The 23,239-nt window shown below is 40.6% G+C and overlaps 1 protein-coding gene across 6 annotated transcripts in view; it reads right to left on the bottom strand.

Annotated features, from left to right (window-relative positions):
* The window catches only part of ASCC1 (activating signal cointegrator 1 complex subunit 1), a 128,704-nt gene that overhangs the window by 99,981 nt on the left and 5,484 nt on the right, over positions 1 to 23,239 (bottom strand). For all 6 annotated transcript variants that reach the window (XR_006786039.1, XR_006786040.1, XM_045842017.1 and 3 more), the window contains exons 4-5: positions 10,366 to 10,463; positions 4,076 to 4,254 (exon numbers count right to left, since the gene is read on the bottom strand). Coding sequence is in view for 4 of the 6 variants with exons in the window: in XM_045842017.1 (XP_045697973.1) it covers positions 4,076 to 4,254; positions 10,366 to 10,463 (277 nt within the window). In the remaining 2 variants the exon portion in view is untranslated. The remainder of the gene's footprint in view (positions 1 to 4,075; positions 4,255 to 10,365; positions 10,464 to 23,239) is intronic.

Below are 23,239 nucleotides of genomic sequence, written 5' to 3'. Positions count from 1 at the left end.
AGATGAAACTGAAGCAGTAATCAAAAAACTCCCAACACACAAAAGGCCTGGACCAGATGGTTTCACAGGAGAATTCTACAAAGCATTTAAGAAAGAGCTAACCCCTATACTTCAGAGACTATTCCAAAAAGCCACGATGATGGAAGACTCCCAAACTCTTTTTTATGAAGCCAGGATCATCCTAATCCCAAAACCAGACAAAGACACAACAAAGAAAGAAAACTTCAAGCCAATATTGCTGATGAACATAGACGCTAAAATCCTCAACAAAATATTGGCAAACTGCATCCACTAATACATTAAAAAGATCATACACCATGACCAAGTGGGATTCATTCCAGGGATGCAAGGATGGTACAATATTTGCAAATCAGTAAATGTAATACATCACATAAACAAAATCAAAGACAAATATCACATGATCATATCAATAGATGCAGAAAAAAGCATCTGATAAAGTACAGCACCCATTTATGCTAAAAACACTCTGCAAAGTGGGAGCATTCCTCAACATAATAAAGGTCATATATGAGAGACCTATAGAAAACATCATACTCAATGGGCAAAAACTAAAATCTTTTCCACTAAGATCAGGAACAAGACAAGGCTAACCGCTCTCACCACTTCTATTCAATATAGTATTGGAAGTTTTAGCCACAGCAATCAGACAAGAAAAGGAAATAAAAGGCATCCAAATTGGAAAGGAGGAAACAAAACTGTCACTGTTTGCAGATGACATGATAGTACACATAGAAAATCCTATAGACTGAGCCAAAAAACTGCTTGACCTAATAAATGAATTTGGAAAAACAGCGGGATACAAAGTCAATATCCAGAAATCAAAGGCATTTCTGTACACCAACAATGAAACAGCAGAAGCAGAAATCAAGGAAAAAGTCCCATTCAATATTGCAAAAAGAAAATTAAAATACCTAGGAATAAACCTAACCAAAGAGGTAAAAGACCTGTATTCAGAAAACTACATAACACTGAAGAAAGAAATCAAGGAAGACACAAACAAATGGAAAAATATACCATGTTCATGGATCGGAAGAATTAACATCATTAAAATGTCCATACTACCCAAAGCAATTTATACATTCAATGCAAACCCTATTAAAGTACCAATGGCATATTTCACAGACATAGAACAAATACTTCAAAAATTTATATGGAACCATAAACAACCCTGAATAGCTTCTCCAATTTTAAGAAAGAAGAGTAAAGTAGGAGGGATCGCAATACCTGATACTAAACTGTATTACAAGGCCACTGTAATCAAAACAGGGACACAGACCAATGGAACAGAACAGAGAGCCCAGAAATAAATCCAAGTCTCTAGGGTCAATTAATATCTGACAAAAGGGGCACAAACATAAAATAGAGTAAAAACAGCCTCTTCAACAAATGGTGTTGGGAGAACTGGACAGCTATGTGCAAAAAAAAATGAAACTCAAGCACCAACTTACACCATACACAAAAATAAATTCAAGGTGGATAAAAGATTTAAATATAAACCATGACACCATTAAAGTCCTAGAGGAGAACACAGGCAGGAAAATCTCAGATATTTCACGCAGAAACATTTTTACTGACATATCCCCTAGAGCAAGGGACATAAAGGAAAGAATAAACAAATGGGACCTCATCAAAATAAAAAGCTTCTGCATGGCTAAAGAAAACAGTATTAAAATAAAAAGAAAACCAACTGTATGGGAAAACATATTTGCCAATGATACCTCAGACAAGGGTTTAATCTCCAAAATATATAAAGAACTTACACGACTCCACTCTAAGAAGACAAGGAATCCAATTAAAAAGTGGGCAAAAGACTTGAATAGACACTTCTCCAAGGAGAACATACAGAGGATCCAGAGACACATGAAAAGATGCTCAATATCGCTAGCTATCAGAGAGATGCAAATTAAAACCACAATGAGATACCACTTCACACCAGTCAGAATGGCCATCATAAACAAATCAACAAATAACAAGTGTTGGAGAGGTTGTGGAGAAAAGGGGACCCTAGTGCACTGTTGGTGGGACTGCAGACTGGTACATCCACTGTGGAAAACAGTATGGAATTTCCTCAGAAAACTTAAAATGGACCTGCCTTTTGACCCAGCAATTCCACTGCTGGGGTTATATCCTAAGAACCCTGAAGCACCAATCCAAAAGAACCTATGCACCCCAATGTTCATAGCAGCACAATTTACAATAGCCAAGTGCTGGAAGCAATCTAGGTACCCATCAGTAAATTAATGGATCAAAGAACTATGGTACATTTACACAATGGAATTCTATGCAGCAGAAAGAAGGAGCTCCTACCCTTTGCAACAGCATTGATGGAGCTGGAAAGCATTGTGCTAAGCAAAATAAGCCAGGCAGTGAAAGACAAATACCATATGATCTCACCTTTAACAGGAACCTAAACAACAAAACAAACAAATAAGCAAAATATAGCCAAAGACACTGAAATAGAGAACAGGCTGACAGACCAGAGGGGAGAGGGGAGGGAAGTTCAGGGGAGTTTCAGGGGAGAATGGGAAGGGTTTACAGGAACAAATATAAAGGACACATGGACAAAAACTGGGGGGGGGGGGGCGGGGTGGAAATGAGAGGGAGGTGGGGAGGGAGGGGTGGGTGGGCTAGGATGGGAATAAAGGACAAGAAAACTGTACTTGAACAATGATTAAAATAAAATTGGAAAAAAAAACAATGAGCTAATATTTTTGTCCACTGGATTACAAAAAGTATATATAAAAGAACAGTAAAACCCAGTACTGGCAAGGGTCGGAAAAGAAACCTACAGAAAGCTATAGTGTGAAGTATAAAATGCTATAGTGCCTCCTGAAGGTAATTTGGATATAATATCAAAAACCTCAAACACATACATACTTTTCCCACTTCCAGGAATTTACTAAGTAAGCTAATTAGACTAGTGCAGAAGAATACTCCTAACATCATTATTTATAATAATAAAAAAATAGAATAAAGATTAAATAAATTATTATACATTCCTGTATCAGAATAGTATGTAGCCATTAAAAATCAAGTCATCTGAACAGTTACTGAAATCAGATCATGTCATTTTAGTAATCTCTACTGTAATTTCCTTCCCAGTCTCCAAAGCAAAGGTAAACTATTTAGGTTTTTATTCAATGATGAAGTAATCATGGTATAATGTTAAATTTCAAAGAAAATAGGATATAAAACCATATGTAAGACACATTTTTTTTAATGTATGTGTGTACACACACACAAACATACTACAATATTATCTGTCAGTGGTGAGATTATGGGTGACTTTTTATTAATCCTTTCTGTATTTTCTAAATTTTCTATAAGTATATATTACTTCCATAATTTTTTAAAAAATAAGTATTTCTTTAAATTACCTAAAAGTAGATCCAAAAGAATTTTAAAACTTATTCTAATCTAAATTATCTGCTATTATTTTGGTCATAGGATAATAAACTAGCATTTCACTGTTACATAAGTATAAAAATTTCATATGCAATTTTGTTTTTTGTTACTAACCCCAAATAAGCCCTGACTGTTCTGAGGTGGCATTTCATTAACATTGCCATCCACAAGGTTCAGGATACCGTGTATATTAAGATGATCTTTCCATCTCTTAAAATTTTTAAAGAATATTTCAATAAGCTCTGGCTGGTGTGGCTCAGTGGATTGAGCACCAGCCTGCGAACCAAATGGTCACTGGTTTGATTCCCAGACAGGGCACCTGCTTGGGTTGCAGGCCAGGTCCCCAGTAGGGGGAGCATGAGAGGTGACCACACATTGATGTTTCTCTCCCTCTCTTTCTCCCTCCATTCCCCTCTCTAAAAATAAATAAAAACTTTTTAAAAAGAATATTTCAGTAATATATAGACACTTATGTGCTGCTATGTCTATATATATTTTCTTTCAGCTCAAATTAAAAGGAAACATCAGAAATGGTTACCTTTTTTGGTAAGAGATTTGTATATACTGTTTGAATTAGGAAACATTTTTGTTTTGTACCATCATTTTACGATCTCTTAAACTTTTTGCTTTGTTTTGTTTTGCTGCTTACCATGGAGCACCTCTCCAGTACTTCCTCCTGGAACTTCAGGAATCTTTCCTGAACCTCAGCTTCATTGAGGAAAAAGGCAAGGAAATGTGTAAAAGGCTGCTTTCTTCTGAAAGTGAGCAAAAGAACATCAATCCGAGTTCGGGCTGAAATTACACCACTTCGATGCTGGCCGGTGATTACTGAAAACAAAAAAAGGGGTTAACACACTCAAGGATCATCAAATGCTAGTAAGACAGGTGACCTCCAGATATTGTCATCTGTGGGGAGCTGTCCTGAATATATATATAATTCTGAACAGAGGACAATACCAAGTGTAAGGAACAAAATGAATTCAATCTAAGCAGAATAAGATCTAAAAACAGAATATCCTTTTTTTTAACTTAATGGGTTTTCTTAAAGATTTTATCTATTTATTGTTAGACGGGAGGGGGGAAGAGAAGAAGAAAGAGAAGAAACATCGACATGAGAGTATTGATTAGTTGCCTCTTGCATGTGCCCAGACCGGGGACTGAAACCACAACCCAGGCATGTGCCCTCACCAGGGATCAAACTAGTGACCTTTTGCTTTTGCAGGAAGGACAACGCCCACACCCAACCAACTGAGCCACACTGGTCAGGACCTAATGGGTTTTTTTTTTTTATTAATTTTAGAGAGGAAGAGAGAGTGAGAAACAGAGAGAGAGAGAAACATTGATTTATTGTGGCACTTATTCACATCTTCATTGATTACAGTATGTGTCCTGATAGAGGATTGAACCCACAACCTTGGCATATCGGGATGACTCTCCAACCAACTGAGCTGCCTGGCCAGAGCTAAAAACAGAATATCCTTAAAGACCAGCTAATGAACTAGAAAAATGAGTTCAAAAGATACAAAGTAAACCCTTCATGCTATGCTGACAGGAATTCCGCAGCTGCTGTGAAAAAGTTTGGTAGTTCCTGAAAAAGTTAAAAAGGAATTATCACATGACCCAGAAATTTCACACCTACATAGAAACTCAAAGAAGTAAAAACAGGTGTTCAAAAAACTTGCACACAAACATTCACAGAACCAAAAGGTGAAAAAAATACAAATGTCTATCAACCGATAAATAAAATGTTCTATCTCCATACTATTATTATTCAGCCAAAAATAAGGGAATGTAGAACTGATGCATTCGAAAATATTGATGAATCTGAAAACATGATGCTAAGTAAAAGAGAGACCAAAGAAGCCATATACTGTGTGTATGTTTCCATTTATAGGAAAAACCCAGAACAGGCAAATTCAGAGACAAAAAGCAGATTAGTGGTACTCAAAGACAGGGGAGGAACGTATGGGAAATAACTACTCACAGAGGTGTCCAATCTTTTGGCGTCTCTGGGCCACACTGGAAGAACAGTTGTCTTGGGCCACACGTTAAACACATTGTGACACATAATCACAAAAAATCTCGTAATGTTTTAAGTAAATTTACGAATTTCTGTTGAGCCACATTCACAGCCATCCTGGGCTGCATGCAGCCCATGGGCCACAGGTTAGACACACCTGGCTTAATGGATATGGCTTTTCCTTTTGGGGTGATAAAAAGTATTATAAACCAGACAGTGGTGATGGCTGCACAATATTGTATTATGTACTAAATGCTCCTGAATTCAATACTTATTGTAGTCAAAATGGTAAATTTTATGTCTAGAGGACAAATTAAAAAAACCTACTACTAGATCATCTTCTTCTCTAGGTTCTCTAAGGAGAGGCAAAAGAAAATGAGTAAATGGCAGCAAATACCACACCAATGCAACAGCATTCTTGGTTCCACAACTTAATTTAATCTAACCCATAAATTTCATTTTTCCATATACATTACTTCCCTAAAAGCCCATTAAGCCAGTTTATCCTCGTTTTTCAATTAAATTAGTTCCACCAAATTCTTACTTTTAACGATTAGACACGCTTGTTTTACACACTGAAATATCTGTGCTTTCTAAATCAAAATCTAATCTTTACACTACTTACCCTTTTCTGGATAAATTTTGGAATGATTCATTATCTTACAATGGCTAAGGTCTCCACATTTATAACATGTTATAAAAATTGTTATGAAACTTCCAGTCAGGATGGAGGTGCAGGTAAACAGGCCTTGCCTCTGCGCACCACTATAACAAATACTAAGCTATGCTACAAAACACATACTACCCAGAATTGTCAGAAAACTGAGTTGTGTGGAAGTCCAACAACGAAGGATTTAAAGAAGTCACATTCATCCAGACAGGTAAGAGGGGTGTAGATGCAGAGAGGCACAGAGATGCAGAGTGGCACAGAGAGGTGCAGAGACAGGAACAGGCAGTCCCACGACCACATGTAGTGGATAAAAAACAGGAGGGATATCTTGGGAGCAAGGGATCCCAGCCTCAGTCCAGACCACACAGCCCTGGGTTCCAGCACCAGGAAGATAAGTCCCCATAACTTATGGCTGTAAAAATCAGTGGGGGTTAGGGCAGTAGAAGAAACTGCATCCTCTTAAAGGGTCCACAACAGACTGAGGACTCACAAGGACACACCCCTCTCTGGGACTCAGCACCAGGGCAACAGCTGAAAGGGCACTAGTGGCAGAAAGTGAAGAAAGTGAATAGGGAGAAAGTGAAGTGTGAGTGGGGAGACAGCTTCCTCCCAGGCAATACTCCAGAGACAGGCAGAGGTATAGTCTCTTCTATAAGCCCTCCCCCAACACAGAGCAACAGAGCAGAAACACAGGGGGCCCTGCACTGGGGATTACCTAAGGCTCTGCCCCACCCAACTTAACAGGTGCACTAAGACAGGGAGTCAAAGCAGCTCTACCTGATACACAGAAACAAACCCGGGGAAGCTGCCAAGATGAAAAGCAAAGAAATATGACCCAAGTGAAAGAACAGAACTCCAGAAAAAGAACTAAATGGAATAGAGATAAGCAAACTGTTAGATGCACAGTTCAAAACACTGGTTATCAAGATACTCGAGGAACTCATTGGGTAATTCAATGCTATAAAAAAGACCCAGACAGAAATGAAGGATGGATTAAGTGAAATGAAGAAAAATCTACAGGGAAAACAGTGAAGGGGATGAAGCCAAGAATCAAATCAACAATTTGAAACACAAGGAAGGAAAAAGCATTCAATCAGAACAGCAGGAAGAAAAAAGAATTCAAAATAACAAGGAGAGGCTTAGGAACCTATGGGACAACTTTAAACATACCAATATCTGAATAATAGAGGATGCCAGACAGAGAAAAGGAAGAGCAAGTAATTGAAAACTTACTTGAAAAAATAATGAAAGAAAACTTCCCTAATTTGGTGAAGAAAACAGACATACAAGTCCAGGAAGCACAGAGAGTCTCAAATAAGTTGGACCCAAAGAGGAACACACCATTGCACATCATAATTAAAATGCCAAAGGATAAAGACAGATAATCTTTATCTTTTAGAGAAAAGCAGATAGTTCCCATAAGGAATACCTATAAAGGAGTTCCCATTAAGACTAGCAGCTGATTTCTCAAAAGAAACCTTGCAGGCAAGAAGGGACTGGCAAGAAGTATTCCAAGTCATGAAAAGCAAGGACCTACAACCTGGAACTCTATCCAGCAAAGCTATCATTTAGAATGGAAGGGCAGATAAAGTGCTTCCCAGACAAGGTAAAACTAAAGGAATTCATCATCACCAAGCCATTATTATATGAAATGCTAACAGGCATTATATAAGAAAAAGAAGAAAATCAAAACAATTAACATTAAAAAGGCAATAAATTCCCAACTATCAATAATTGAATCCAAATAACAAACTAAACAAACAACCAGAACAGGAACAGAATCATAGATACGGAGATCACATGGAGGGTTATCAGTGGGGAGGGGGACAGGGAGAATGGGGGAAAAGGTACAGGGAATAAGAAGCATAAATGGTAGGCACAAAATAGACAGGGAGGTTAAGAATAGTATAGGCAATGGAGTAGCCGAAGAACTTATATGCATGACCCATGGACATGAACTAAGGGGGGGACTGCTGGAAGGAATGGGGGTACCAGTTGGGGGGGGCAAAGGGGAAAAAATTGGGATAGTTCTAATAGCATAACCAATAAAATATATTTTCAAAAATTATTATGTTACTATATGGATAGCAAAAATAGGGGTTCCTATTACAAAAAATTCCCTTTATACCTATTATATATAATCTCTGCAACCTTCCATTTTTAAAGCATATAATAATTTTAAAATTAGAAAAACAGTTAAATAAGCTTAATTTTTTAAAACCTCACTCGATGACATGTTCATTGATTTTAGAGAGAGACAAAGGGAGAAAGAGAGAGGGAGAAACATCAATGTGAGAGAGACACATTGCCTCCTGTGCACACCGCAACCAGGGATTAAACCTACAACATAAGTATGCACTCTGACCAGGAATCAAACCTGCAACCTCTTGGTATACAGGATGACGCTCCAACCAACTGCGCCACTAGGCCAAGACTAGTTAAATACGCTTAAATGACATTATAAAATACTTCAATATTTGTAATTTCAACTTAAAGCTTAAGGAAAAACCCAAGTTTTTTAAAATTCATAATTCTAATGAACTGAATGTTTATTTTAATAAAATCCTTTATGTCATTAAAGTTCTTATGCTTGAGGTTACTGAAGTTAGCAAGAGGCTGGGGAAACGTCTAGTACTGTGCTGTCCAATACAGGAACCCACAAGCACCTAGTTAAACTAAAATTAAATGAATTAGAATTAAATAGAATTAAAAATTCAGTTCTTCAGTCACACTAGCCACATTTCAAGTACTCATGGTTACTGTGGCTAATGGCTCCTGTGCTAGACAGCATAGACATAGAACATAACCATCCATCATCACAGAAAGTTCTTTAGGACAGCACTGTGCTCAAGTCAACTGTTACTTATCTGTCACAGTGATTGTTCTCATATATCACAAAATAAGATGAGTACTACTGATTTTTTTCTCCTAAAACAATAAAATCTATGGGTGTTTATGGAAAATAAGATTACTGGACACTATTGAACTTAATTAATTTTTTAGAAGCCCTAGTCTTAGGATAAGTTTTTAAAAAATTTGTCCCACCCTGACCGGTGTGGCTCAGTTGGTTGGGCATCATCCCGCAAAGCAAAGGGTCACTGGTTTGCTTCTCAGTTAGGAAACATGCCTGGGTTGTGGGCCTGGTCCACAGTTGGGGGCGTGCAAGAGACAACCAGTCAATGTTTGTCTCACACATCAATGTTTCTCTTTCTCCCTACTTTCCCCTCATTCTTAAAAAAAAAAAAAAAGTCCCTCACTCAAATCTGTTTTACAAACACAAGCATGTGTCCTTGGTTCGCACTGACATTTGGTTCTGACACTTTCTGACTTGTTTTATATTACCAAACTATTTTCCTAGTCTCAGCAGTTACTTGAATCAGGTATTTTTTTTATTTTAAAGATTTTATTTATTTATTTTTAGAAAGGGGAAGGAAGGGAGAGAGAGGGAGAAAAACGTGATTGTGTGGCTCCCTCTCGCATACCTCTTACTGGGGACCCTGCCTGCAACCCAGGCATGTGCCCTGACTGGGAATCGAACCACAGACCCTTTGGTGTGCAGGCCAGCAATCAATCCACTGAGCCACACCAGCCAGGGCTGAATCAGCTTGGTATTGTTTTTATTTTATTTTTTAAATTTATTGATTTGAGAGACAGAGAGGAAGGAGGTAGAGAGAGAGAAAGAAAGAGACATCAATTTATTGTTCCAGTTAGTTATGCATTCACTGGTTATTTCTTGTATGTGCCCTGAGCAGGGATGAAATCCACAGCTGTGGTGTATTGGGACTATGCTCTAACCAATTAAGCTACTTGGCCAGGGCCTGAATCAGCTTGGTATTTTAATCATTACTCATAGTCTACAAAGCAAGGTAAAAACAAGGAAACATTTATAGAAAGGGGTGAACTTCATTCAAATTTGTAGGTTTCATTGGTTTTCTGTAATTCTAACTTGAAACAATTTGCGAGCGCTATTTCAAGCTACTAAAGCATAAAAGAAATCTAATCACAACAAAATCGAAGCTTTATCCCCTCAGTACACGGTAAAGTATAAAATGAAGGCCCAGGTACTCAATCATAATAAGGTTGTTTAATCACATCTTTCCTCATTCAGAGACTAATACTGATATATCATAAAAAGGCCAATAGCTACACAACCTCATAAAGGATACAGTCACTAAACACCTCAGTTAGGTTACATTATTCCATACACATGAAAAATGACTGCACATATAACATATATACTGGGTCTCACCAATTTCTCCTTCTTGTCCAAGTTTAGGAATACTAATAGAAGTTTTGGTCTCCACTTCTAGTTTCTTCCTTGTGTCCCCTCTCTTTCCAACTATATGCCTATAATATAAAGAAAAATTAATTATTGGAGGAGATTAAGCAAAAATGTACCAAAATAAAGAATTGCATCATGTTTAAATCTTATATAGCCAGAGATACTCCCTTACAGAGAAGGGCTTCAGTAAAAGCTCAATATCTGGAGAGACACCTGCAAGTCATAGAGCTTTACAGAACATGCAGCATTACACTCACTGACAAAATGATGTCCTACAGCCCAATTCAATGTAAAGATATACCGGTAGTAACTGTGCCCAATGCCTGTTCACTTCTCAAAATCTGGGTCTGCAGTTCAGTGAAAAGTTGGCATAATCTCAGGCAATTCAGCAACCAACAGGACTACAGTTTGAGAAGGGGAGAACCTTGTCCTTTTGGAGAACAAATTAACTATACTCTGAGATAATCCTAAGGGAGTTACCCTTGATTAATTAAAGAAAGATAAAGGCCTTGGCAAAGAGCAAGGTTCACCATTCAGGATAGATTCAAAAGCACAGAGAGTAGCTTCTTTTCCAAGGAAACACCAAATGGTGAATGATGCAGGTGCCGCAGGAGGGCCTCCAGGTCTCAGGAGCCCTGGAATGAGAGGCTGCAGTGGTTTCCACGGAGGGTTTGGCAGTGGCATCCGGGGCTGAGGTCACAGCCAGAGTCATGGTCAGGGTTGGAGGCTGAAGCCACAGAGCTCACAGAGGCAAGGGCAAGGAGTGTATCCCTGTCCCCAAGCTGGGCTGCCTGGTCAAGGTGATCAAGATCAAGTTCCTGGAGGAAATCTATCTCTTCTCCATCCCATCAAGGAATCTCAGATCATTGACTTTTTCATGGGGGTATCCCTCAGGATGACATTTTGAAGATTATGGCCATGCGAGAGCAGACATGTGCTAGCTAGAGGACCCAGTTCAAGGCTTTTGTCACCATTGGGAACTGCAATGGACATGTAGGTCTGGGTGTTAAGTGTTCAAAGGAAGTAAGACACTGCCTTCCATGGAGCCACCAAGCTAGCCAAGCTCTCTACTGTCCCTGTGTGGTGAAGCTACTAGGGGAACAAGATCAGCAAGGCCCACACCACCCCTTACAAGGTGACCAGCTGCTGTGGCTCTGTGCTGGGGTGCCTCATCCCTGCCCCTGGGGGTACGGGGAGCATCTCAGTCACTGTGCCCAAGAAAGTGCTGATGATGACCAGTATCCAAAACTGCTACACCTCAGCCAGGGACTGCACTGCCACTCTGGGCAACTTCACCAAGGCACCTGTGATGTTATACCTAAGACCTACAGCTATCTCACCCCCGACCTCTGGAAAGAGACTGTGTCTAACAAGTCTCCCTATCAGGAATTCACTGACCATCTTATAAGGACCCGTGGCAGAGTTTCTGTGCAGAGGACTCAGGCTCCAGCTGTGGCCACCACATAATTTTATGCAAAAAAATAAAGGGAATAAAAGTGTTTGTTTAAAAAAAAATACAGCCCTGGCTGGTGTAGCTCAGTGGATTCAGCTCCAGCCTGTGAACCAAAGGTTCGCTGGTTCAATTCCCAGTAAGGGCACGTGCCTGGGTTGCAGGCCAGGTCCCCAGTAGGGGGCACATGAGAGACAACCACCCATTAATGTTTTTCTACCTCTTTCTCCCTCCCTTCCCTTCTCTAAAAATAAAATAAATAAAATCTTTTTAAAAAACTATTTTAAAAAGCACAGTAAAAAACAGGAATCCTCAGGAGGCTGAATTCACATAGACATATTTTATTTGGGAGATTTCACCTAAAAATTAATAAATTTCAACTAAAAATTCAGATTTCCAGGTTTAGATCAATTAGAAGAACTGACAACTCATGGCAACAAGAGACTGGAACCTATTCTCAGCCCTAAAAATGGAACAGAAGCTCATCACTGTTCTCATCATGCCCTACTGTCAGTCATCTACTCCACTTCGATCATCTGTTAACTGATACATTTACATTACGTGCCTAGCCCTCCTAGTATAAATAATTCCAACAATCCAAGGTTATTTTCTGGAACCCATAGTAATTAGATGTGTTACAGTGAATGAGATTACTGGATCCCAGGAAAGAAGTTTCATAGGCTATAAAGCACTAAGAGACCATCACTGAACTACAGAGTTAAGAGAAAAAAATCCTCTATTGCCAACAGTGTTTTGGCTTCTATGATTTCAACACAGTAACCCAATAGTATGGCTGACTACATTTACAACCATGAATTTGCTTTAATTTTTTCAATATTATTTTATATTAGTTTCAGGATTACGGCATAGTGGGTAGGCAATCATATACTTTACAAAGTGGTCCCCCAATATTTCAGGTACCCACCTGATACCATACAGTTATTACAATATTATTGACTATATTCCCTATGCTGCACTTTACATCCCCATAACTGTTTTGTAACTGACAATCTGTACTTCTTAATCCCTTCAACTTTTTCACCCAGCCCTCCAAACCTCTTCTCTGTCATCCATACAGTTTGTTCTCTGTATCTATGAGTCTGTTTCTGCTTTGTTTATGCATTTTTGTTCTTTATATTCCACATGTAAGTGAAATCATACCACATTTGTCTCCCTCTCTCTGACTTTTTTCACGCAGCATAACATCCTTTAGGTCCAACAATACTGTCACAAAGATTTCATTCTTTTTTATAGCTGAGTAATAATATTCCATTGTATATATGTACCACAGCTATCTCATCCACTCGTCTACTGATGGGCACTTGGGACACTTCTACATCTTGGCTATTGTAAATAATGCTGCAATGAACACAGGGATGCATGTATCTTCTCAAATTAGTGTTTTGAGTTTCTTCAGATATATACCCAGAGGTGGAACTGCTTGGTAATAAGGCAGTTCCATTTTTAATTTCTTGAGACACCTGCATCCTGTTTTACACAGTGGCTACACCAGTCTGCATTCCCACCAACAGTGCAGGAGGGTTCCCTTTTCTCCACATCCTCGCCAACACTTGTTTGTTGATTTATTGATGATAACCATTCTGACAGGCGTGAGTGCGAGTTTGTTTTTAGATGGGCTAACCACACACAATTATTTTCATTGAAATCTATTACAGTAAGGCACATCTAAAAAAACCCAAGATGTTTAGATGTTTAAAAACAGGATTAGAACTTCTCAATATACATGGGGTTTTTCTGTGTTGGGCTAGAGACTCTATTGCACCAACTCTATCAGGACTTTGCCTTTCCAGGCCTTATCAGTAAGGGGTGCCTTCAACCAGACCCCTATATGACACAGTTGCTAGTGGACAAGCTTATCACAAAAAGCAGTTGTCTCAAAATGTTAATTGTCTACTTACCTTAGAAAGGGAAGTATTTAAGGGTTAAAGAAGTTTTAGACTCAAACAAACCTTGGGTAAGTCATTTACCCACTCTAAGCCTATTTCCTCACTTATAAAAATGGACTGAATAATACCTATTTAGCCTAAGGTTGTTGCAAGGATAAATGCATTCATACATAAAAAGGGCTTCCCAGTGACTGGCACACAGCTTAGTACAGTCCATGCCATCCTCATAAAGCATGTAATGGCATCAGCCCAGTTAAGAATACAGGCAGGCTCAAGCCCTGGCTGGCATAGCTCAGTGGACTGAGTGTGGGCTGCGAACCAAAGTGTCGCAGGTTTGATTCCCAGTCAGGGCACATGCCTGGGTTGCAGACCATGGCCCCCAGCAACCGCACATTGATGTTTTTCTCTCTCTCTTTCTCCCTCCCTTCCCACTCTAAAAATAAATAAATAAAATCTTAAAAAAAAAAAAGAATATAGGCAGGCTCAAAAGAGGTTTACATGGAAAGTCTAAGACAGTCACTACAATAAGGCAGATACATGGTGAAGAAGAGCTGTTTTATTAAATATATGAATGGAAATTCCTAACAGATTGAGTGGTTCTCAATCTTGTCTACAAACTGAGATCACCGGGAATTCTTAAAAAAACTAATGACACCTGGGTCCAGTTCCAGAGATTCTGATTTAATTGCATTGAGGTGCAGCCAGATAGCAAGAGTTTTTGAAGCTCCTCAAGGGATTCTAATGTGCACCTGAGGGTGAAAACCACAGTATTAGATCTAATCCACAGACTGGTATTAACCACCATTAGGCTATGATTATAAATTCATTAGCCAGGTAATTTCTTTTTTGATCTCAATAATCCTACAGAAATGATTCATAAGAAGGGAATCTTCATAGTAAATATTGTCTCTTAATTGGATTTAACAGAAACAATATCTATTCTAACATGCAAGTCATCTGATACAGTAGTAATTAGAAAATACAGAATTCAAAGGATCAAGTTGAAATCATAAATCTGAGGAATTTTTACACACTTGAGCAATAGCAGATATACACATTAAATAAGACATACTGCATTGATTTTATTAGGAACAGAGCTACAAATTTCTCCAATCATGTTTCTTAGAAGAAAATGTCACTGAAACCCGAGAAGTGAGCTGTCACAGTTAACATTTGCTTTCCCATGTGGCCACATTCCAGAAGAATTTTATCCTTAATAGGTATTTCAGGATACTCTCAAGGCTGTAGAAAATGAAACTATTGCCTCTTGAAACTTAAAGGTATATGATTCCATATTTGTAAATCTCCTCTCATAAAGGAGACCGGACAGATCTAATTCATGTGATACAACACAGAAAAAGAATTTATGGACTTTCCAGACCAGCCTATCTTCAGAGGTGTAAGCCCAAAAGAAACCAGTTAGGCACATAAGTTAACCATATTAGTGGTTAATATGGGACAGAAAGTGATCTAGCAAGCACAGATTGAAGTGATAACCAAGTTTCCAAGCAATGTATAAACATAATCCTGAAAAAGCATATCAGTGTTTGATAAGTGCTATGGACTAATGCAAAACACACATGTCTGCCTTCAAGAAGCTTCCTATCTAGCCCTGGATGGTGTGACTCAGTGGATAGAGTAGAGGCCTGTGAACCAAAGGGTCCAGAGTTCCCCAGTCAAGGCACATGCCTGTGCTACAGGCCAGGTCCCCATTAGCGGGCACAACTGAGGCAACCACACATTGATGTTTCTCTCCCTCTCTCCCTCCCTTCTGTACTCTCTAAACAGCCCTTGTTGTTATGGATCAGTGGATTGAATGCGGGCCTGTAAACCAAAAGGTTGCCAGGTCAATTCCCCGTCAGAGCACATGCCTGGGTTGCAGGCCACGTTAGGGCCCCAGTGGCGGGGCATGCAAAAGGCAACCACACATTGATATTTCACTCCCTTCCCCTCTGTCTAAAATAAGTAAATAAAAATCTTTGAAAAATATAAATAAAATCTTAAAAAAAAAAAAGGAAGCACAGCACAGAGGTAAATATAAATACATGACTAAGAAATGCTACAAAGGAAAAAAAGTAGAGGGTGTTATGAAAACATATACTAGCAGACCTGGCAGCATAGGCCTTGCCTCTTCATGCAACCACATAAAAATTACAACTAAAATATAAAACCACCATCAATAGGAACCATCAGAAATCGGAACTCTGACAACTACAGAAATAAAGAAACCATTTCCATCCAGACTAGTAGGGGAGGTGCAGATGCAGAACTGGCTGATACCTCACCATGCATGGTGGATAAAAATTTGAAAGCAGTATGTCAGGAGCAAAGAGTCCTAGCCCCATATCAGTGCCCATCCCAGGGTTCCAGCACCAGGAAGATAAGTCCCCACAACTTCTAGCTACAAAAACCAGTGGGAATTGAGTCAGTGGGAGAAACTGCTGGAACCCCAAGCAGTTCCTCTTAAAGAACCCACACAAGGATTCACATACTAAGACTCACAGCCTCTGAGCTCCAGCACCAGAGTTGCAGCAGCTTAAAAGGCACCAGTGGTACACAGGAAGAGACTGAAGTGTCTGGCGTCAAGGCAAGCAGAGGCCATTGTCCCCCTGATCCCTTTTCTGAACCCTCTGCCCCACAGAGCAGGCAAGTTGGTGCCCTTATCTAAGACTCCATCAACCTGTCTAACATTGTTTGACCCTCCTTGGAGATCTCAGAGACTTTGTCCCACCCAACTTACAGGCCCACTCAAGTTGCTTTTCCATATGTATGGCTGGTCTTGGCTCATGCTTCATAACTTCCTAAATCCTAACAAGCAAGCAACAGCTGGCTTCAGTGAGTAGAGGCCCAGCAATAGCAGCAGCCAGCTTAGATTCACAGCTAGGCTTCACCTGGGAATCTCCAAGCCCAACACAAGCATCAGCCATCTCAGATTGCTTTATACCTCAGGCAGGGTGGCCCTCGGCAAAAGACAGGTGGGGGCTGACACTGGCCTGCACCACTCGGGAACCCCCAGAGCCTGTGTACCCAGTGGACAACCACAGACCATGCTGGAGCACCAGCACCCTGCCCTTGCACAGCTGATCCTCCATGAAGGGCAGAGGTTGATGGTAAGTGGTCAAAGCCAATCCTTGCAGCTGACTGGCCTGAGTAAATCCCTCCCATTGATCTGCCAACAGCAACCGAGTCTCAACTACAAGAGGAGGGTGCACTCAGCCCACACAAAGGGTGTACCTCAAGTACCCAGCTGGGGTGATAGGAGAGGCTGTGTCACTGGACCCTAGAAGATGCCTACTACATTAGGCCACACTACCAAGACATGGAGTCAAAGCAGCTCTACCTAATACATACAAACAAAGGGAGGCTGCTGAAACGAGGAGACAAAGAAACATGGCCCGAATGAAAGAACAGGTCAAAACTCCAGAAAGAGAGCTAAACAAAATGGAGACAAGCAATCTATCAGATGCAGAGTTCAAAACACTAGTTACAAGGATGAGCAAGGAACTTAGTGAGGACCTCCACAGCATAAAAAAAGATCTATCAGAAATGAAGGATTCATGAATTAAAATAAAGAACAATTTACAGGGAAACAACAGTAGAGTGAATGAAGTCTAAAATCAAGTCAATGATTTGAAAAATAAAGATGACAGACTTCTAGCCAAGATGGAGGCATATGTAGGCATGCTTTGTCTCCTTGCACAACCATAAGAAATATCAGAACTAACCTCAAAACAAAAAACACCCAGAACTGCCAGAAAATCTAATTGTATGGAAGTCTGACAACATAGTATATAAAGAAGCCATATTCATCCAGATGAGTAGTAGGGGCGGAGACAGGGAGCTGAGGAGGAGAGGATGCCGTGTGATAGCAGTGGCAAAGCAGTGGCAGCACCAGCCACCGAACAGGTGGTCATACTTTCACAAGTGGTAGATAGAAATTGGGAAGGATACCAGAGGAGCAAGCAATGCTAGCACCAAGCCAAACCGCACAACCCAGGGTTCCAGAGCCAGGAAATAAAGCCTCCTAACTTCTTGCTGTAAAAACCAGTGGGGGATGGAAGCTGGGGCAACAGAAAAAACTGCCAGTCTACCAAGAAAGTTCATTTAAAGGGCCCACATGGTCTATCAGGAGAGTCCATTTAAAGGGCCCTAGAACATATGCAAACAAACCCACTTTAAGAACCACCACCAGGCCCTGGCTGGTATAGCTCAGTGGATTGAGCGTGGGCTGCAAACCAGAGGGTTGTGGGTTCGATTCCCAGTCAGAGCACATGCTTAGGTTACGGGCCAGGACCCAGTGCGGGGCGGACGAGAGGCAACCACACATTGATATTTCTCCCTTTCTCCTTCCCCTCTCTCTAAAAATAAAAAAATAGCCCTGGCTGGCGTAGCTCAGTGGATTGAGCGCGGGCTGCGAACCAAAGTGTCATAGGTTCGATTCCCAGTCAGGGTACATGTCTAGGTTGCAGGCCATGACCCCCAGCAACCACACATTGATGTTTCTCTCTCTATTTTCCTCCCTTCCCTCTCTAAAAATAAATAAATAAAATATTTTTAAATAAATAAATAAATAAAATCTTTTAATTAAAAAATAAAAATAAAAAGAACCGCCACCAGGGCAACAGCTAGAGGGACACCAGTCACATGCAGGAAGTGGGTGAACCGTCTGGAAACAAACTGAGTATTGAGTAAGTTTCTAGCAGCCAGGCAGCTACAATATCCCCTCTTTGACCTCTCCCCCACATAAGAGCAAAAAAAGCAATGAATTGGATTGCCCTACCCTGGCCCTCGCTTCCCCTCTCTCTAAAAAGAAATAAATAAAATAAACTTAAAAAAAAAACAAAAAGAAAGAAAGAAAACCAATTGGGCTTAAATGCAAAGCCCGGAAAAGTAGTATGAATTGAGACTAAAAAACGCAGGGCCTTCTAATTAGTCATGTTCAAGGTTTTGGCCATTATTCTAATGGAACATAATCCCATCTTCAATGGAAGGATATTGATGGATTTTAAGCAGAGGTAGTAAAATAATCAGATTTGCCATTTCAGAAGACCATTTCACCCTCAATGTGAAGCACTAATTGGAAAGAGCAAGAATCAATGTGTAGAATCAATCAGTAAGTAGGCCATTTGAAGTAATCCAGAAAAGAGGCAGCAGGGTGTCAAGAAAGAGATAAGTGGTGGATTCAAAAGACACTTAAGAAGCTGAATTAATGGGACTTGGTGATATGTGTGGAATGATGAAACTGAAATGTAATCAGTCCTTAGAAATTCTAGGGCACACCTAGCCAATCAAGATGGTGGCATAGGTCAATGTAGTACTCCCATCCTCCCATAACCACATCAAAATTACAACTACACTACAGAACCACCGTCATTCAGAACTGCCTGAAATCTAGCTGAATGGAAGTCCTACATCGAAACTGGTAGAAGGGGCAGAGATGCAGAACAGGCTGATCCCACAGCCATGTGTGACAGATAAAAATCGGGAGGAATACCTCGGTTACAGAGGTACTCCCTGAGGAGTGAGGGGTCCCAACCCCACACCAGGCTCCCCAGCCCAGGGCTCCAGTGCCAGGAAGAGAAGTCCCCATAACTTCTGGTTGTAAAAACCAGCACAGAATGTTACTGAGTAAAAAGGACCCGCTGGAGTCCCAGGCAGTGCCTCCTAAAGGGCCCACACATGAACTTACTTACACTCACTCACTCTGAGCACCAGCTCTGGGGGTAACAGCTCAAAAGACACCAGGAACATACTGAGTGGAACTGAACTATCTAGCATCCAGGCCAAGAACTGGAAGGGCAGCGTTCTTCCAGACAAAAGTGCCAGCAGAAGCTGTTTTTCCTTTGCTGACACATGCCCCCTCATCCCCCCACACAGACCTGGCAGGTGGGTGCCATATATCAGTCTCCATCAACCTGGCCTAACACTATTTGTCCCACCTAGTGATTCCCTGAGACCCTGCCCCATCCAACTTTTGAGCTTACCCAAGCTGTTTCCAGTGGATTTTCTATATAAATGGCCTGTCTGGCTCATGCTTCACTTTCCTAAAACCTATAACACAGGCAGCATCTACTCCTTGACTGGTGTGGCTCAGTAGATTGAGTGTTGGCCTGCGAACCAAAAGGTCACCAGTTTGATGCCCAGTTAGGGCATATGCCTGGGTTGCAAGCCATGTCCCCAGTTGGGGGTATGCAAGAGGCAGCTGACTGATGTTATCTCTTACACATCAATGTTTCTATCCCTTTCTTTGTCCTTCCCTTCCCCCTCTCTAAAAATAAATAAATAAAATCAAAAAACAAAAAACAAAACAAAAAAAAAAAAACAGCATCTGGCTTCATCTGGCTTCAGCCTGCCCAGTACCTCTTGCTAAGTGGCCCCAGCCCAAAAACTAGCAGCAGCCAGCCTTGGTTCACAGCTTGGCCTCGCCTGGGCACCTCCAATCCCAACACAAGCAGCAGCCATCTGCAGATAGCTTTGTAACAGCTCATGCCAGGAGGTCCCAGGCAGAGCATAGGCAGTGACTGACCTTGGCCTGCACCTCCTGCGGAGCCCCAAAGCCAACCCACCTGGTCGAAAGCCCATCAGCCTGGGAGTAAATCCCTCCCATCAAGGCTCACCTTCAATGGGGAGCTGGTATAGACAGCTCACACTGCCGTGGGCAAGGCAGGGAACCTGGACTGCCCAGCTTGGGTGATCAGGGAAGCTGTACCACTGGACCCTACAGAACACCTACCACATTCTACCAAGACCAGAAGACTGAGCAGCTCATAGAAACAAACACAGGGTGGCAGCCAAAATGAGGGAACAAAGAAATATGTCCCAAATGAAAAAAAAAACAGAACAAAACTCCAGAAAAAAAAAATAAACAAAATGGAGACAACCGATTTACTAGGTATAGAGTTCAAAACACTGGATATAAGGATGTTGAAGGAACTCAGAGAGAACTTCAACAGCATAAAAAAAGGACATGGAAACCATAAAAAACCAAAACAATCCAGTTGGAAATAAAGGATAAACTAACTGAAATGAAGAATAACTTACAGGGAATCAACAGTAGAGTAGAGGAAGCCAAGAATCAAATCGGTGATTTGGAACACAAGGAAGCAAAAAAAACACCCAATCAGAACAGCTGGAAAAAAAAAAAAAAAGGAATCCACACCCCAGCTGGTGTAGCTCAGTGGATTGAGCACTGTCTGAGAACCAAAGGGTCACCGATATGATTCCCAGTCAGGGCACATGCCTGGGTTGCAGGTGTGCCAGGTCCTCAGTAGGGGGCATGCGAGAGGCAACCCCACATTGATGTTTCTCTTCTCTTTCTCCCTCCCTTCCCCCTCCCTAAAAATAAATAAATGAAACCTTTAAATGAAAAGAAAAAGGAGTCCAAAAAAATAAGGATAGTATAAGGAACGTCTAGAACAACTTCAAGAAAAGCAACATCTATGTCATGGGGGTGCCAGAGAAGTGAAAGGGTAAGAAATTGAAAACCTATTTGAAAAAGTAATGACAGAAAACTTCTGTAACTTGGTGGAGAAAACAGACATATAAGTCTAGAAAGCACAGGGTACCAAACAAGATGAACCCAAAGACACCCTCAGCAAGGCATATCATATTTAAAATGCAGAATGTTAAAGACAAAGAGAATTTTAGCAGCAGCAAGAGAAAAGCAGTTATTAACCTGCAAGGGAACTCCCATAATATCCACTGAGCCATGGCTGGTGTGACTCAGTGAGTTGAACACAAACCTACGAGCTGAAAGGTCACCAATTTGATTCGCTTTCAGGGCACATGGCTGGATTCCAGGCCAGATCCCCAGATGGGAGCATGCAAGAGCAACTGATGTTTCTCTCCCTCTTTCTCCCTCCCTTCTCTTCTCTCTGAAAACAAATAAAAGTTTAAAAAGAAGAACTGTCCACTGATTTCTCAACAGAAACTCTGCAGGCCAAAAAAGATTACCAAGAAATATTCAAAGTAATGAAGAGCAAGGACCTACAACCAAGATTACTCTACCCAGCAAACCTATCATTTGAATCAAAAGACATAAAAGAGCTTCCTAGACAAAAAAAAGTAAAAGGAGTTCATCACCACCAACCAGTATTACATGAAATGTCAAAGGGTCATTTCTAAGAAAAAAAGATTAAAAATATGAATAATAAAATGGCAATAAATATATATCTATCAACAATTGATTCTAAAAGACAAAATAATTGAAGAAGATGGGCGGAAAAGTCTCAGACATTGCTCATAGCAATATTTTATCGGATATATCTCCCTAGGCAAGGGAAACAAAAGAAAAAATAAACAAATGGGACTACAACAAACTAAAAAGTTTTTGCACAGCAAAGGAAATCACCAACAAAACAAAAAGACAACCCACCGAATTGAAGAACATATTCACCAATTCATCTGAAAAGGGGTTAATATCCCCAATTTATAAAGAACATTCAAAACCCAACACCAAAAACACAACCCATTAAAAAATGGGCAAAGGCACACGGTCCTAGAACAAATGCAAACCCACACACACAGGAGTCAGCACCAGAAGGGCCCAATTTGCTTGTGGGTATGGGGGAAGTGACTGAAATCTGGCTGAGAGCTGAGCAGGCACCATTGTTCCCTCTTGGACCCCTCCCCCTCATACAGCCCATAAAGCAGCAATGTGGGTTGCCCCACCCTGGTGACCAACTAAGTCTCCACCCCTCACCACATAACAGGAGTGTCAAGACAAAAAAAATGGTCCAAACGAAAGAACAGATCAAAGTTCCAGAAAAAATACAACTAAGTGACAAAGAGGTAGCCAACCATTCAGATGCACAGTTCAAAACAATCAGTAATCAGGATGCTCACAGAACTGGTTGAATTTGGTCACAAATTAGATGAAAAAATGAAGACAATGATAAGTGAAATAAAGGAAAATGTACAGGGAATCAATAGTGATGCGAAAGAAACTGGGGTTCAAATCAACGGTGCAGACCAGAAAGAAGAAAGAAACATCCAATCACAAAAGAATGAAGAAATAAGAATTCAGAAAAATGAGGAGAGGCTTAGGAACCTCCAGGACATCTGCAAACGTTCCAATGTCTGAATTATAGGGGTACCAGAAGGAAGAGGAAGAGCAACAAGTGGAAAAGTTAGCTGGACAAATAATAAAGGAGAACTTCCCCAATCTGGCAAAGGAAATAGACTTCCAGGCAGTCCAGGAAGCTCAGAGAGTCCCAAAGAAGTTGGACCCAAGGAGGAACACACCAAGACACATCATAATTACATTAGCCAAGATTAAAATTAAGCCAAGAGAAAATCCTAGAAGCAGCAAGAGATAAGGAGGCAGTTTCCTACAAAGGAGTTCCCATCAGACTGTCAGCTGATTTCTCAAAAGAGACCTTACAGGCTACAAGGGGCTGGAAGGAAGTATTCCAAGTCATGAAAGGCAAGGACCTACATCCAAGATTGCTCTATCCAGCAAAGCTTTCATTTAGCATGGAAGGGC

This window comes from Phyllostomus hastatus, unplaced genomic scaffold, assembly GCF_019186645.2.
Source record: "Phyllostomus hastatus isolate PE091 unplaced genomic scaffold, TTU_PhHast_1.1 phas_contig_38, whole genome shotgun sequence".
In the NCBI taxonomy this organism is placed as follows: Eukaryota; Metazoa; Chordata; class Mammalia; order Chiroptera; family Phyllostomidae; genus Phyllostomus; species Phyllostomus hastatus.
This window is presented reverse-complemented; position numbering and strand designations above follow the sequence as displayed.